At 40.4% G+C, this 14,423-nt stretch overlaps 1 protein-coding gene across 1 annotated transcript in view; it reads left to right on the top strand.

Annotated features, from left to right (window-relative positions):
- The window catches only part of SNAP91 (synaptosome associated protein 91), a 63,527-nt gene that overhangs the window by 40,083 nt on the left and 9,021 nt on the right, over positions 1-14,423 (top strand). Inside the window, 8 exon segments of the mRNA XM_008640224.2 lie at positions 5,129-5,236; positions 5,755-6,012; positions 6,220-6,297; positions 6,402-6,473; positions 6,940-7,023; positions 7,892-7,975; positions 12,251-12,388; positions 13,671-13,820. Of these exon segments, the coding sequence (XP_008638446.1) occupies positions 5,129-5,236; positions 5,755-6,012; positions 6,220-6,297; positions 6,402-6,473; positions 6,940-7,023; positions 7,892-7,975; positions 12,251-12,388; positions 13,671-13,820 (972 nt within the window).

The following is a 14,423-nucleotide window of genomic DNA, read 5'->3' as shown; positions in this document are numbered from 1 at the left end:
AATGCCGGAGAGGTCTCATATATAAACAGCTTGACTGCAAAGGTGTTTCCTAAAGACTGAAAGTTCCCAGTTAGAAGGTTGTTTAGGACTGGCTTCAACAGACAGCACCAAAATATCCCCCATTAAAGTGCTGAAAAGCTGTAAGAAAGGAATATAGCTCCTACATGCTACCTACCCCTCCTTTTACAAAGATTGATAATATTCCAAGTGCCACAAGATCAGCCAGTTTAGAAGTAGCTTCAAATTGTCATGGGCAAGGTTCTGGATGCCACTAGGAGCGAGAGAGAGTCTGATGTTGGTTGATCTCAGGAGCCTGTTGCAGAAGCCAGGGCCTGTGCTCATTAACAACCCTGCAGATGCATAGAGTGTGAAACTTCTGGTAATGTAAGCACTGAGGTCGAGCCAGTCTTGGATACCACACCTTCAAATTGCATTATCAATTTAGTAATTTAGTAATTAATTTAGTAATAGGTATAGAACTTTTTGAAAAATGAAACAATAGTTAAATGGATAGAAATCACTGTGAACTTGAAACAGGATTAGAAAAACACCTATCTGTGCTTGTTGTTCCAGTACCACAGCAACAAGATGCAATCTTCTTTTCTACCTTTTCCACTACTCTGTGCCTGGAAAAACAGCTGCTGCCAAATCACATGCCTGCCTCCAGGCTTGTCAGGCAAAGACCTGGATGTGTTTAGTTTCTAGTGATTTAACTGATCATTAGATAACTTAGTGACACATGTTAAGAAGTGGAGCTTCACCCTTCAGTGGGGAAAGAATTTCACTTTTGTGGTATGCAGACTTCTGTGACTTGATCTCTTCCTTTAAAGAGAATGTATTTTGTCTCTCAAATGCTATAAATCTCCAGTGGAGTATATATTAGATGCATACTGATTTTTTTTTCCCCTGGAACACTTCAGAATGAAGCAAGGTTCTGTTATTTATGATAGCAGAAAACCTCTGGTTCTCAAGAAGAGAAATCTCTAAACACACTCAGCAGTAAAGATACTTTTGCAGTGCCTTCAAGACACCCACTTTTCAAAAAAACTTCAAGACCCTTTTAAGATCCATGAGTCTACATTGAACTTCCATCTCTCTGCTCATGGTTTGAGGTTTTTTGTTTCTTTCTTTGTTGTTTTTTTTTTTTTTCCCCTGAAGGCTGTGCTGTAATTGTATTCTAGCATCATATACTAATATCCTTTGTTACCTTAAGACTGTGCAAGAAGAGGTAGTTTTGGGGCAGACACTGCTACTCTCTAGTTTTTGTGATGCTAGACATGCTTACACTTAATCCTATTAAGTAGGTATTTCACCTTTGAGGTCTGCTGGAGATACAGTCTTCAAGGTCACCTTAGCTTCTTGCAGCTTGCCAGTGCTTCACACGATTTCTTGTGGTAAGGTGTGGTAGGAGAAGGTACAGGAGCAGTGATCTCAGGAGAAAGAGTCTTCAGGGAGTGTCTGTGTAGGGAAAGAAGCTGACAGCTGCAGGAAGGAGGTAGCCAAGCTGAAGGAAGAAGCAGCAGAGGAGGCTTTGGAATAACTGTTGACTGCACTGTATGGCTGACACTTCAGCTGATAAAAGCCTGCATGCTGCCTAGGACTGGGCTTTGTCTTGGAGAGATAAGCTCTGCATTATGTCTTCATTGCTAATATGGTATTGGAAAGCAGATGAGAAATGCAGGATTGATCTAGCACAGCTTTTTTAACGAACTCAATCTGATTAATAGACAAGCTTTCAGTTACCTGGGCCAACTTGAGGAACTCCTTACTGTGTTTCAAAGATAGGCAAGAGGAGGCTGTTTTCAAAGTGCAGCTGGAATCATTCCTGAGAGGGGAGAAATGCAAAGGTAGAAGAAAGGCAAAATACCTTGATATGGCACTCAGTAATAGAATTTGGGCACAGTATTTTTGCACATGTGTAGTGTGCTCTTGAGTTACATTTTGTTGTGGGATTACTCTGTAATCAGTGCAAGTAACAAGTCATGGCAGACACTGTGCAAATGCCAGTTATGAGGCATTAAGATGACTTGAATTGTAAGTGGACAGAACTATGGTCTTCCCTGTAAAGAAACTACAGGCAAAGTGATGAAGACTTTTGGCAGTAAAGGGCTAATGAATGTACCTTGTGCTGGCACATGCTGGTATAGCAAGCTAGCACATAGTTAAAAAAACCCAAACAAACAACAGACACTTTGCATAATTACTATTATTTCCTAGCTCTGAGCATAGTGAAATAATTCTTTTTAACTCAGGTCAGGTTTTCTATATCAAAAAGTAATGAAGAGGGAGAAAACTCTGGAAACAGTTTCTTGTGTGCACTTTAGTTCAATGATCTTTCCTCTACTTGTGACTTCCACAGGATTGTTTCACCTGTTGCATAATACATTGATGATTATAAGTCAGTGGTATCATCTCTGTGAGTAAATTTGTCATGTATTGATGCTGTGGCAACAAATGAAGCCTGAAATTATGAGATGAAAGAGATCACTCTGCAGGAACACTTTGTCTGCAGACAAGATGTAGGGAAGCACTGCTTCAGTATTTAACAACTTTGAAAAGCCCTTGTTTGCACATTATTTCAGTAAGAGCTATATTTATGAATTCAAGTGTAGTGCAGTACATAATACATACCTGTCACTCCTGGTAGATGTTCCATGCAGTGTGAACTTGCAAAGGTTTCAGCAACATCCCTTTAAGTTTTCAGGATGTCAAGAAATTCAAGTGAGGACCATATGTTACTTGATTCTAGAAGTCAAAAGCTGAATTCGCTTTTGAAACAGGAGATGCAAAAATGTAATGAATACAGTAACAGCTTTAAAGGGAGAAAATCTCTTGCATGCTGAATGTGCAAATGTAGGGTTACTACACCAATATGGAGGAACAAAAAAGAAAATAAACTGTCCCTTTTTTTAATAGTAAAATATGCAGATTTAATTGTATCCATTTTTGCATGTTATGCTGGATTTTAGCAGAGAGCAACTGGGCAGGAGCAGCAGAGCTTTTTGAAAAGAACTTAATAAGTGCTAACTTAAGAAAAACCCAATGGCAAACCCTTGGTTTAAACTGCGGGTTGTAGGGTCACCTGTTCAGGTTGGTTTGTTGCTATGTTCATGTAGGTTTCTTGAACTTCTCAGAGTAACTAATATTAAGAGTTCTTACTATGACATTTTTCATTTAGATTCCAGTATGAAGTTAGGTGTTTATCCCAGTTGCCATTTAACCCAAGTCTGATGCTATAAAAAATTACAACACTTGGCAAGAACCTTACTCAGAACTGTCAGTAAATAATAAAGCTGGTGCCAAACTATCTGTTTCCTTGCATCTGTGGGCTGGAAGGAACTTGTGCCCACCTGAATATCTATGACTGTTACATGTGGAACTTCAATAGCCTACATCTGGACAGGAATAGGTGTCACTCTGAGGCTGAAGTGATCCCAACATAGAACTAATGACTAGCTCTATGCATTCTGATTTTCTGCCTTAGATGTCATCTGGAGTCTATCCTTTCATTCTGAGAAATAATTATAAGTGGGGTTGACCAATGTCTGTGCTGTTGGCCTACAAGCTTGTGTGGGCACAAATATGTTTTTTCAAAAGAGCCCACACTGCCCCTTCATCTGAAAGCTGGCCCTGTAGAGCAAAACTGAACGCACATGGCGTTACACAAAACATCTTCTCGAGCAGGATGATGCAAAACTCTTCAGTTCAGTGCTGAATTCCTTCCCTGTGGTGCACGCCAGTGTCTGGTATACATACAACACTGGGATGTTCTGATGTTTTTACTTGGACAACTGCCATCCAGTTTTGTTGTTGAACAACCCTGTTACTTGAAAAATAGAATTATATTTGAAATGGCTTATTAGCAGGCCTTTTTTGCTACTAACTCATTTTAATTCTATTGTAGAAGACTCGTGGGCTTTCTTCTCTTCTGTTGAAGTTTCGATGCATGTTCTTTTGAGCTTTTTAGATTACCTGGCACGACTTTGTTTTTAAAATTGTTGTTTTCATTTTAAAATTGACATTCAAGTTAAAGCATGTTAAGCTTTTTCCTGTGCTAATTTGACAGTGCAATTGCAGTATTCTCTAACAGATTTTTTTAAACTTGCTAACTTTTGTAGCAGTAGAAAAATGTCCTTTACAAGCATCTTGAAGTATTTAATCCTCATGGTGCAGGTTTTTTTTTGTGAAGAATATGCTTGCCTATGAGGATAGTCCAAATGGCACTGTCCATTAGGGCTACTTCATAGAATTAAGAGCACAAATGCTGGTTTAAGCCTAGAAATAATGCTGTTCATAGCTTGAAATGTAAGCATGCCACTTAGGAACTGGCAGACAAAAAGAAAAAAACAGGCAAAAAGCAAGTGGCAGACAAAAAAGACGTTCAAAGAAACCTCATGAGCAAGTCATTCCAAAACCTCAAACTAGTTGTTTTCCCTAACTTGACTGGTTGGCCTAGAAGTGATCCTGAAAGGACAGACAGGCTATGGCTGGCCAGCTGTCAGTTAAGATGAACAATCTTGATCTGTTTGAAGCAAGCTGAGTAAATATAACCTATACATCAGGTTATGGCTTCAGAAAGATCCAGTTGGAATACTGTTAAGAAACAAGTAAGTTCAATTTTTCAGATGTTGCATGACTGACTTGGCTCAAAGACTAGAAATGGTAGATTCATATATCTGCCAGAGTAATTGGATTGTTACTCATAACAGTGCAAAGCACTATGCAAGTAAACTCACAGTTGCAGATTAGTCACATGTAATACAGGCTTTGAGCATGCAAGTTGTTAACATCTGCTCTTAAGTTTTAATTTTGTTAATTAGTTAATTTTGGGTAGTACATGAGCATGCTGCTCTGAACCCTTATACAATGAGAATAATGCCTTCTTTTACACTCACTGTGCTTATTGTGGGCAACCCAAGAAGCTCCATCTGCAAACCCTGTCTAGAACCTGCTTGTGTGGGGTTGGGGGAGAGACAAAGCGTTTTGCGCTGCATGACTTGTCTTGCTTTGGAGTAATTCATGTTGTATAAGGGGATCTACCTATGCAATTTAACTTGGTTCTTTTATTATATTTTTCTTCTCTTTATTCTTTTTTTTTTTTAATTTCTGTTCTTAAATTGCACCCAAGATGCCTTTGCAGCTTCTCCTGGGGAAGCCCCTGCAGCAGCTGAAGGGGCAGCAGCACCAGCTACCCCAACCCCTGTAGCAGCAGCTCTTGATGCATGCTCAGGAAATGGTGGGTTTTATGTCATTAGATAGTCTCTTGTTTTGCTGTTTTGTTTTTTCTTTTTTGTTTAAACTACATGGCAGTGTGTTTTCCTGAAAATTTTGTAGTGTTTGCAATTGGTAAAAACAAACCTTAGACTGAAGAGCATGCTTAACAAAACTGCCTGTTTCCGAGTCCCAGTGACTTTGTGTTTATTGGTAGTGCTAATGAATGGTTCTGTCAGTGCTGAGTTGTAAGCAGTAGCCTGGATAGTCTTTTGCTATATTTGTTTTTTTTGGCCTCATCAAACAGCCTTTGAAAGTTCTCCCCTCTAGTAACTAGAACTGCTCAGCCTTTCAGACAGTCTTTATTTTAGAAAAACTTAAGTAACATGTCTGGATAAGTAAGCTACATGTTAGAGCGACCTCCTCCGTGTGTGTGTGTGTATTTGCAGTATGTGCATTGCCTATAGTTGCTTTGTTCTTGACTTCCTCCCTCACTGATCCTAAGTATGCATACACATATATTTCCCCTCTCCTTTTTACAAGACCCCTTTGCCCCATCCGAAGGTAGTGCAGAGGCTGCTCCTGAGCTGGACCTCTTTGCTATGAAGCCAACAGAGACTGCTGTTCCTGTAGTTACCCCTACAACTAGTGCAGCCACTCCAGTTCCTGCAACAACTCCTTCTCCAGCTGCTGCTGTTGCTGCTGCTGCTACTGCTACTACAGCTACTGCCACTACCACTACTGCCACCACTTCTGCTACCGCCACCACCTCCGCTCCTCCTGCTCTAGATATATTTGGTGGTAATTTTGTTTTTAACTCTTTGATTCTGGTGGATTGATCTGTCAGGAGTACCAAATGAACAATTCATTGTTGCATGCGTGTTGTGTGCTAGGCTTTCAAACCAGAGAGCCTATTAATTTCAAATATGATGTGCAAAATTGGAAACTTCTGTTTTCAGTCCTGCCTTTCAAAAATGAGTTAAAGATGTGTTGTGTTCTTGGCCTTAGATTTATTTGAGTCTGCTCCTGATGCACCTGCAGCGCCTAAGCCAGATGCTACTCCTAGCATAGATCTCTTTGGTACAGGTAAAGAGAGAATTCTTCTGATACTCTGCTGCTTTGAGGCTGTGCAATGGTGTAAACTGAGTTGAGTGATACTTACTTCTTGTTTTTTCTTTCATTTCTGGAAGATACATTTTCATCTCCACAACCTGGAGCTTCTCCTGTGCCTGAGAGTTCTCTCACTGGTGATCTCTTATCTGGTGAGTGCTTGTTTTCACAGGCCATTGCACAGACTTCCTGGGCTTGGATTTTTTTCCAAAAATAAAACAAAAAAATCAACTTACTGCCAATTTACACCTTTAAACTGAAATACTAGGAAATATTAAGTTTTGGGTTTGCTGCTTTGGTCACAAGATGTGCACTTGCTGAAGATGCAAATCATGAAGTGGCTGACACTGAAGTTCAGTAAGTAACTGATGTTGTTGAGAGAGGAAATCCTCCTCTAAGCATAAGAAAATGTTTCATAAGCAATGTTTTCTTTAAAGTACTGTGGTTTTCAGTTGCTGTGTGAGAAATATAACATTTTCTGTTTGCAGTTCTGGAGACTCTTACCCAAATTTACCAAATCTGTGGTTCTAACTGTTGGAGCCCATGTAGCTTTGAAATATTTAGCTATCATTGTTGCCTTGCTGATACTAAATATTATTTATCCTATGCTTACTGCAGTGGATGCATTTGCAGCCCCCTCTCCTCTACCCGCTGCCTCTCCAGCAAAGGTGGATTCTTCAGGTGTGATTGACCTATTTGGTGGTGGGTATTTTTGTTTCCTCACCACTTCAGAGTTGAATCACTTCATTTCAACTACCTTTGCGCTTTGCGAAAGCTGCGGCTTTCCCCTTCTCACAACTTTTCTGTGTGGCCTTAGGGCTGAGTCTGGCATGTCCCGTTCTTACAACTGCACCATAATGAACTGCAAATCAGCTGTCAGCATGGTCGTTCTGTTGTCATGATACTTGCCATTCTGTTCTCAGTCAGTGCATGTGTGGCTCTTCCTCAGCTGTCCATTGAAAGTCTGCTCTGTCCTTTTCTTCTTTGCTAATCTCTGTGGTCATGCTGTTTTCTCTCAGTTCCGTTTCTCAAAGCAGCTGAAGTTTTGAGGGTGACTTGTCTCAAAGTGGGTATATCTGAATCACAGGATCTTTGTTGGATTTGACAAGGTGGAAATTAGGATGGGCACCACCAGCTCTAGGCATGTTAAAAGCAGAAGTGGTGCTTAGAGGCAGTGAATTTCAAACATTAGTGAGAAATACCTCTAAAAAGATTTCATGTGAACCACTGGCTTCTGGCTGGAATTACTCCAAATTTTCAACCAATCCATTCATCTCCAAAAGACTTAACCTTGTTGTCTTGAATGCTGGGATTTGTATCTGAGAAGAGGCCCAAATAAAAGAGAAGAGATATCTTTCAAGTGCTGGTTTGTTGCACATCCTTTTTTCCACCTGAACTTTGCATCCATGGTACTGCTCTGCAACAAGGATGGCCAAGCAGTTTCATTTTCTTCTTCTGATTTATGAAGTGGTTATTCTTTTGTCATCTTTTGTTTATGATAACTGATGAATTGATGTATTTAATATTGAACTCCTCACTTTTTCTTGATGCTTTCTGGAATTCCCTTTAGATGCTTTTGGAAGTAGTGCTTCTGAACCCCAGCCAACAACCCAGGCTGCTTCTAGTTCCTCAGCTTCTGCAGACCTACTTGCTGGTAATAAAGAATTCGAAAAATATGTTACTTTAGAGCAATACCGAGAAATGTGTTTGAAATCTTTTATGTTCCTTGGGTGTAGATAGTGGAATAAAATACTTGTTCACAAGATTTCTTAGTACTTTAGATGTTTTAGTTAAAACTAGAGTGATTTGTAATGGAGGCAATATACTGAAGTACAAGCTAACTTCCTATCTTCTTTCCATGTTCTTTGTTTTCCTACCTCCCACATAGCCTTATTTTTTTGTACTGTTCACTGAGTATGAGTGTCTGCCTAAAGTTTCTTTTGCTGTCTTCAGCAGTACTAAAGTTAAGCAATATTTCAGGCTATGCTTCTTGTTCCTTACTGCTACTTAAACTTCGAGTTCATTCAATTTGGTTGCTTTAATTGAGGCAGGTTGAACACTTAAATGTTAGTAGCTTAAATGGCTGACAGCAGCCTTGCATTTAGCCAAGGAGAGTGGGACAATGAGAGCACAAGGGAAGAGAAGTGATAGAGACCCTCTCCTTATACTGGGTGAGATGAGGTCTCTGCTAGTGCTGAATGTGGCATCACTGTCACACCCTTTATCAAAGGCTGGATAACTGTATTATTTTAGTCTGCATCCTACAGATAAGCAGCCTAAGCTGAATTCTCCAAAATTTGTGCTATACCATGTATTGGAGTGGCTACAGTGATTGTGCTGAACAGCTGTGACTCATCCCCATCCCAGTTTGAAGTTTGTAGAGAGCAAAATCCCAACACATGAGCTCCTGGTTTGTAGAAGACTTGCCTTAAATTCTGCCATGTTTCTAAATGGTGAATTTGTGTCATGATTTAAATTAATGCTGCCCCAGCCAAAACCAGCACAATCTGTAGAATTGGTGGGTAGGTTATCACTACATTTTCAAGTACCTGCTCAAAGTGTAGAGATTATCTATTTGTGCCACAGGAAGGAAGAAGTTGTCTGGATAATAATAAGGCACGCATCCATTCTCAATCAGCAACCCAGATTCTTAAATTGGGACATAATGTGTAAATGCATGCTAAAGCTTTAGGACAGACTGCCTCAGATTTTAAGGTAGAAGACTACTTTTTTTTTTTTCCATATTGCTTCAATTGGTCTTTGTATTAGTTAGTTTATGGATGGCTTAAGGCCATAGATTAGGTTTTCACTATTAGATTCTGAATCATGACAGTCTTTTGCAGTTACATGTGTTGTCAGGAGAATGAGTGCAATGAGGTTGTAGGACAGTAGATAATTCTGCTTATGCAAACATTACAATACAAAATATTTTATGTCATTAACCATAACTAAGCTTAAATGCAAGTAGGAATTGTGCTCCAGATGGCTTAAACTTCAGCAATGTGCTCTCTGAATCTGATGAGTTGCATTAAATCAAAACCTAAATTATAAAAGGGATGTTCTAAGTCAAAATACTCAAGCAGACTTGAAGCAGTTGGGGTTAATAGATGATTTTTTAAAATTTATTTTATTTATGCTTTGAACATACATTCCAAAGGGCTCTAAGTAGATTTGGTTTTTTTTTTTTTTTTTTTTTTTGGCAGACAGAGAGAGTCTATAAACATTGCAGCATATTGCTAAGCATTTGTTCACTCTAGATAATGGCAGATGTATAGCCTGCAGTGTAATCAGTTTTAAATTTAAGAGTGTCTGGAGTTCATATGGTGGCTGAAGGCTTGTCCTTCATGGTTTATGACTTTTTGGTTATACTGTGTGTTTATATGCATAATGTAATGAGTATACTTACTATTCATAATTTTCTTAAGTGTTCTGCTATCAATTAAGTTCCTGCTCTTTCTTGGCTTGCTTAGGAAATTTCGAAGAAATGTTTTCCTACTCCAAGCCTTTCAGCAGACAAAACTAGAACTATGCTGATAAATACAACAGTCTAGCCATTTTCCTTTCTAGATCTTTCTATCCAATTAAACTGTGTCCTTGTGTGTCCCACTATGTACTCTAATAACGTGTTCTTACATGAAATCTTCCTTGACTGTGTAAAAGCAACCTCAAAATCAGGCAGTTGGGGGTGTCCAGGCAACACATCTGACTCGATTGCTGCTGTTTCTGCAGACTTTCTTGGGGTCTTCTGCAATCTGTAGACAACTAGGAACTTTGTTTGTTAAAGAATTTTTATGGCTTCTGTGCCTGGTATTCCTGTTTAATTCTGCAAGGCTAAAAGCTGTGGAATTAAGACCAGTCATCATACAAATATTCACCAGAAGCTGGGGAGTCCTCTCTTCTATAGCTGGAAAAGCAGACACTTTCTGGGGCTTTGCAAAAGCTTACAGAACTTTCTAAAAAAAATCTTATTAACTGGATCATACCCTTCTGCCAGGCTCCTTGTTCTCACTCAGGAAGTGGAAAGACAATCTCTTTAGATGGCTCCTGTGGTTTAGGAATAGCTGCAGTGAACTGCCTTTGTCATCCTTGGGTCTGGTCAATCTGCTTCTGGTCTGATTCTGTGGCAATTAGTACTTTTGTGCAGATAGTTGAATGCATGGAGCTTTGCTTTGGGGCAGGTGATGATCTAGTGACATGTCAGTCATGTTTCAGCAGGTATGTGCTGCAGACCACCTGCTCAAGAAGAGGTAAGTAGAGGAAGCCTTTTTTAGGCAGCTAGAGAAAGCATCACTATCACAAGCTTTGGCACTTGGACAACTAGAACCACCATAGTATGTGCTGGAAGGGAAATAGGGAATGTGGCTGGGCACAGGTAATCTGGAAATGTATTAGAGAATCTCTTGATGTGGGTGATCAAGGCATGACAGAGTGAGTTCAGTGGAGAGCCACATAGATGGTGACTTGTGCATATGACATATGCAGAGAGGCTGAACTGGGCTCATTCAGCCTTGAGTAGGCAAAAGGGAATCATTATAGATGTCTAAACTCATGGGAGTATACAGAGAAGACTAGCCAGGTTCTTCTTGGAGGTGCACAAAGATAGTAAAAAAAGTCAATATATGTGAGAAACTCATTAAATACTGTAATGGTCTGATAGGACAACAGGCCACCCAGAGAGTCAGTAAGATCTCTTGGAAGTGCCAAGGCAAATCTCTGGGCAACCTGATTTGATTAGACTGACTTTTAACAGGTTGTGTGGCTGGCTGACCTCCAGAGATCCCTTCCAACCTACATTATTTCATGACAAACTCATGTCAAGAACAGACCATGGAGAGATGAGGGCAGGTCTCTGATCCCAGTGCATTTTTCCATATTCAGGGTTAGCAACTGTGAGCATGAGACTTGCTGTGGACTGGGATTTGGGTTATAAGGGCTTCTTGGTTCCATTATACTGAAGTAAGCCTAATAAACACAGGGAAGCTCACCTAGGCTGCTGACATATCCTTTATTTCTGAGTGCAGAAAGCAGGCTGCTCTGCTTTTCCTCCTCCTGGTTCCCTGGCTCCAGCTGGTGCCCTTGGTTGGTGGCATCTGAAGGGACCAGTTCAGGTTATGATCAGGGTGTTTTCGGTCATTACCTGGAAGCTGGAAAGCTTCAGCTGAGAGGTGCAATTTCTGAGGTGTTTCTAATCGGGTTGCCTTCTCCTGGACCTGCAGTGCACAGTCAGGTTTGCATTCCCTCTCCCAGCTGTGTCTGGGGCCAATGTGTTTGTTCATATGGGCCAGGCATTCCACACCTAAAGCCTGTCTCTGATGGTACAGCAAGTTGCTGGGCTGCTGCCCAGAACCCAGTGATGGCACACCACTCTCATTTCCCCATGGAGGGTTTTGGTTTGAGTACAATTGACCCTGCTTTGGCATGGGGGCAGAGGGACAGCTTGAAGACATCTTGACCAGGAAAACCAGGATATTTTAAGATGGTGAGAAAGGCTAAACTGGATTAGTAAAACACTGCCTTATGAATTGAGATTCCAAAGTAGTTGATGAGCGATCATACGCATTTCTCAAGTTACTCTTCTGTTTATTTTTTTTTCTGAACTAATAGTTTGTTGCATACTGCCTGTGATATTGTTTCCCTAGAACAATAGTGTGTAGAGACAGAAGTATTGTGTTCTCTACTCTGTTGGTCTGCCTCTCCAAAAATCTGAATTAAAATCGCTAATGTTTTTATTGGTGACTGTCAGAAAATCTTTGAATTCCCATGGTCATACCTGGCACACCAAGGATGCTTGTGTAGTACTGAGTTATTTAAAATGATCTAGTAATAATTGTCTCTATCATTCTGCCCTCTGTAGACTGAGGTTTTGGTAAACACAGTCTAACAAGGCTGACTCTAATGTCCTCACCTCTCTTAATGTGTTTTTTTAAAGGCTTTGGAGGTTCTTTTATTGCTCCCTCTCCATCACCATCCCCAGTCACTCCAGCTCAAACTGGATTACTACAGCCTAACTTTGATGCAGCTTTTGGGACGACAGCTCCAACAACTGGCAGTTCGTTTGATGCATCAGGTGAGCCACAGGGTTTCTTCCTATGAATTTTCTAATGTGTTTTATGTGGTAGATGAGTTAATGACATCATATTTGGGCTCTGAGTACAAGCAGTATCAGTGACGTCCTTTTTCTTTCTCTACTGGAAGAACCTCAGGGTGGTGATAAGGCTGGTGTGTGCCCAAGAGCTCTCTATATCCATTTTTTATTCTAGCGTGTCAGTAAAAAGCAAACTAGTCTATACATCATCCTTGCATGTGCTTGATAGCATGAATCAGGAGTTACCCAAGGAAAACACTACTCTGTAAATCAAGTATACAGGCAAGTCATCTTGCCACTGCTGCTGAAGGTGCTCTGGAGCTTGCATGGCACCTGAGGGTACACACAACAGAAGCTGGCCTAGAGTTCTTTGCCTGACTATAAGCTTAAACTTTTATCATTGCTATCATTTTGTTTGCATCTCTTCCATTCTATATTTTTCATGCTGGGTCCTTGCTACAAACTTAAAATTGGTGAGTTCTACAACCGTACAAGAAAAAAGATGGAAATAGTACTGCCGCTTGGTTATTTGGTTGCTTGCCAGTGCACATGCTACCCCTCCCTGTTGACTTAACATTAGCATGTACCTCAAATACAGATCAGAAGATAGAACTCAGGCATGAGATGTACCAAGCAGTTTGACTTCAAGGGATCTAAGAAACAAACTTCTGAGTTAGATGACTGGACTAAGGAGAACAGCACTGTCAGTGTGGACGGTTCTGGTTCCTTCTGATCTCATAAGATGTTAATAGGTTTTCCTGATTCCCTGCTGCTTGCAAGTGAATAGTAACATCTTGAGACTGCCAATCCTGTTGCTGTGAGATGTCAAGGTATAAGACTGCCTTTGCCACAGTAATTCTGACTGGTGTTTGGAGCAAGATGTTCATTTTAAAAACCTTTAAATGAATATCTCCTGACAAATGTGTGTGTATCTGACATCTCTGTAAGGATGGTTGTAAGAAAAATAGTGTCATGTGGAAGTGGTGCTGTATCTATGTAGATTCAACGCTCCAACTAAATTCCTTTTAGGCATGTCTTCTCATGTTAGTTTTCATTGGTATACCTTTTTGAGGATTACTGTACATTCAATGTCTAGTAAAATGACATGCATGCCCTTGTTGGCATTACTTTTAATGTCAAATGGTGTTCTGGTAAGACTTGTGATGTGGTTGTCTGTGCCGTATTCATTGACCAACAACAGAGTAGAAGGCAGTGCTTTTTTGATCACAGCTGCTGTTCTAACTCACTTTCCTTTCACTTCCAGTGTTTGATGGCTTAGGTGATCTGCTTATGCCAACTATGGTTCCTTCTGGTCAACCTGTAGCACCTACAGCCACAGCAACAGTCACTGCTGCAGCAGCAAGCAAAGGCCTTGGAAGTGATCTTGATTCGTCTCTTGCAAACTTAGTAGGCAGTAAGTGAAAAATTTTGGTTTTAAGTGGTGTGGCATGCAGCTATGTTGCTTTTCCATGGAGCCAAATACCTGTCTATTTTAGCTTGCTTCAGTCTCCTCCTGTTCTGCTGGGGAGATTGGGGAAGTTATTGTCAAGAATAAGGCTTGGTTCAGATAGCTGATTCACATAGTCTGGGTTTGTCCTTCTTTGAGCCCAAGATCTGAGTCAAATAATGGCATTTTTTTGGTAGGTATGATTTGTAATGTGTGACCATCCCAGGTACATTCCAGAGGCACATCAGACTCTTAATGGATGTGCCCCTCTGTAATAGAAAAATTAAAATTGTCCAAAGTGTCTGATGGCATACTGGAGTTTAAGCAGCAAAGCTGGTGGACACAAATAGCTGACTTCATGTTTAATGAGAGAAAGAATAGCAGTGGGGGGTGATGAGTGCACTCAATAACAGGCCTTCTCTCAGACAGAGAACTTACCAAACAGGTTCTTGAAATTCTAAACTAAAATACGTTCCTGTAGTAGGAAAAGGCCTAGGGCCTTTGTAATTAGAGATCAGTAGCTGCAACCCCCCCAAAACCTAAGAGAGGCCCACCTAGGCTAAGGTGTAA

The sequence above is a fragment of the Corvus brachyrhynchos genome, unplaced genomic scaffold, assembly GCF_000691975.1.
Source record: "Corvus brachyrhynchos isolate BGI_N302 unplaced genomic scaffold, ASM69197v1 scaffold87, whole genome shotgun sequence".
Lineage (NCBI taxonomy): Eukaryota > Metazoa > Chordata > Aves > Passeriformes > Corvidae > Corvus > Corvus brachyrhynchos.
This window is presented reverse-complemented; position numbering and strand designations above follow the sequence as displayed.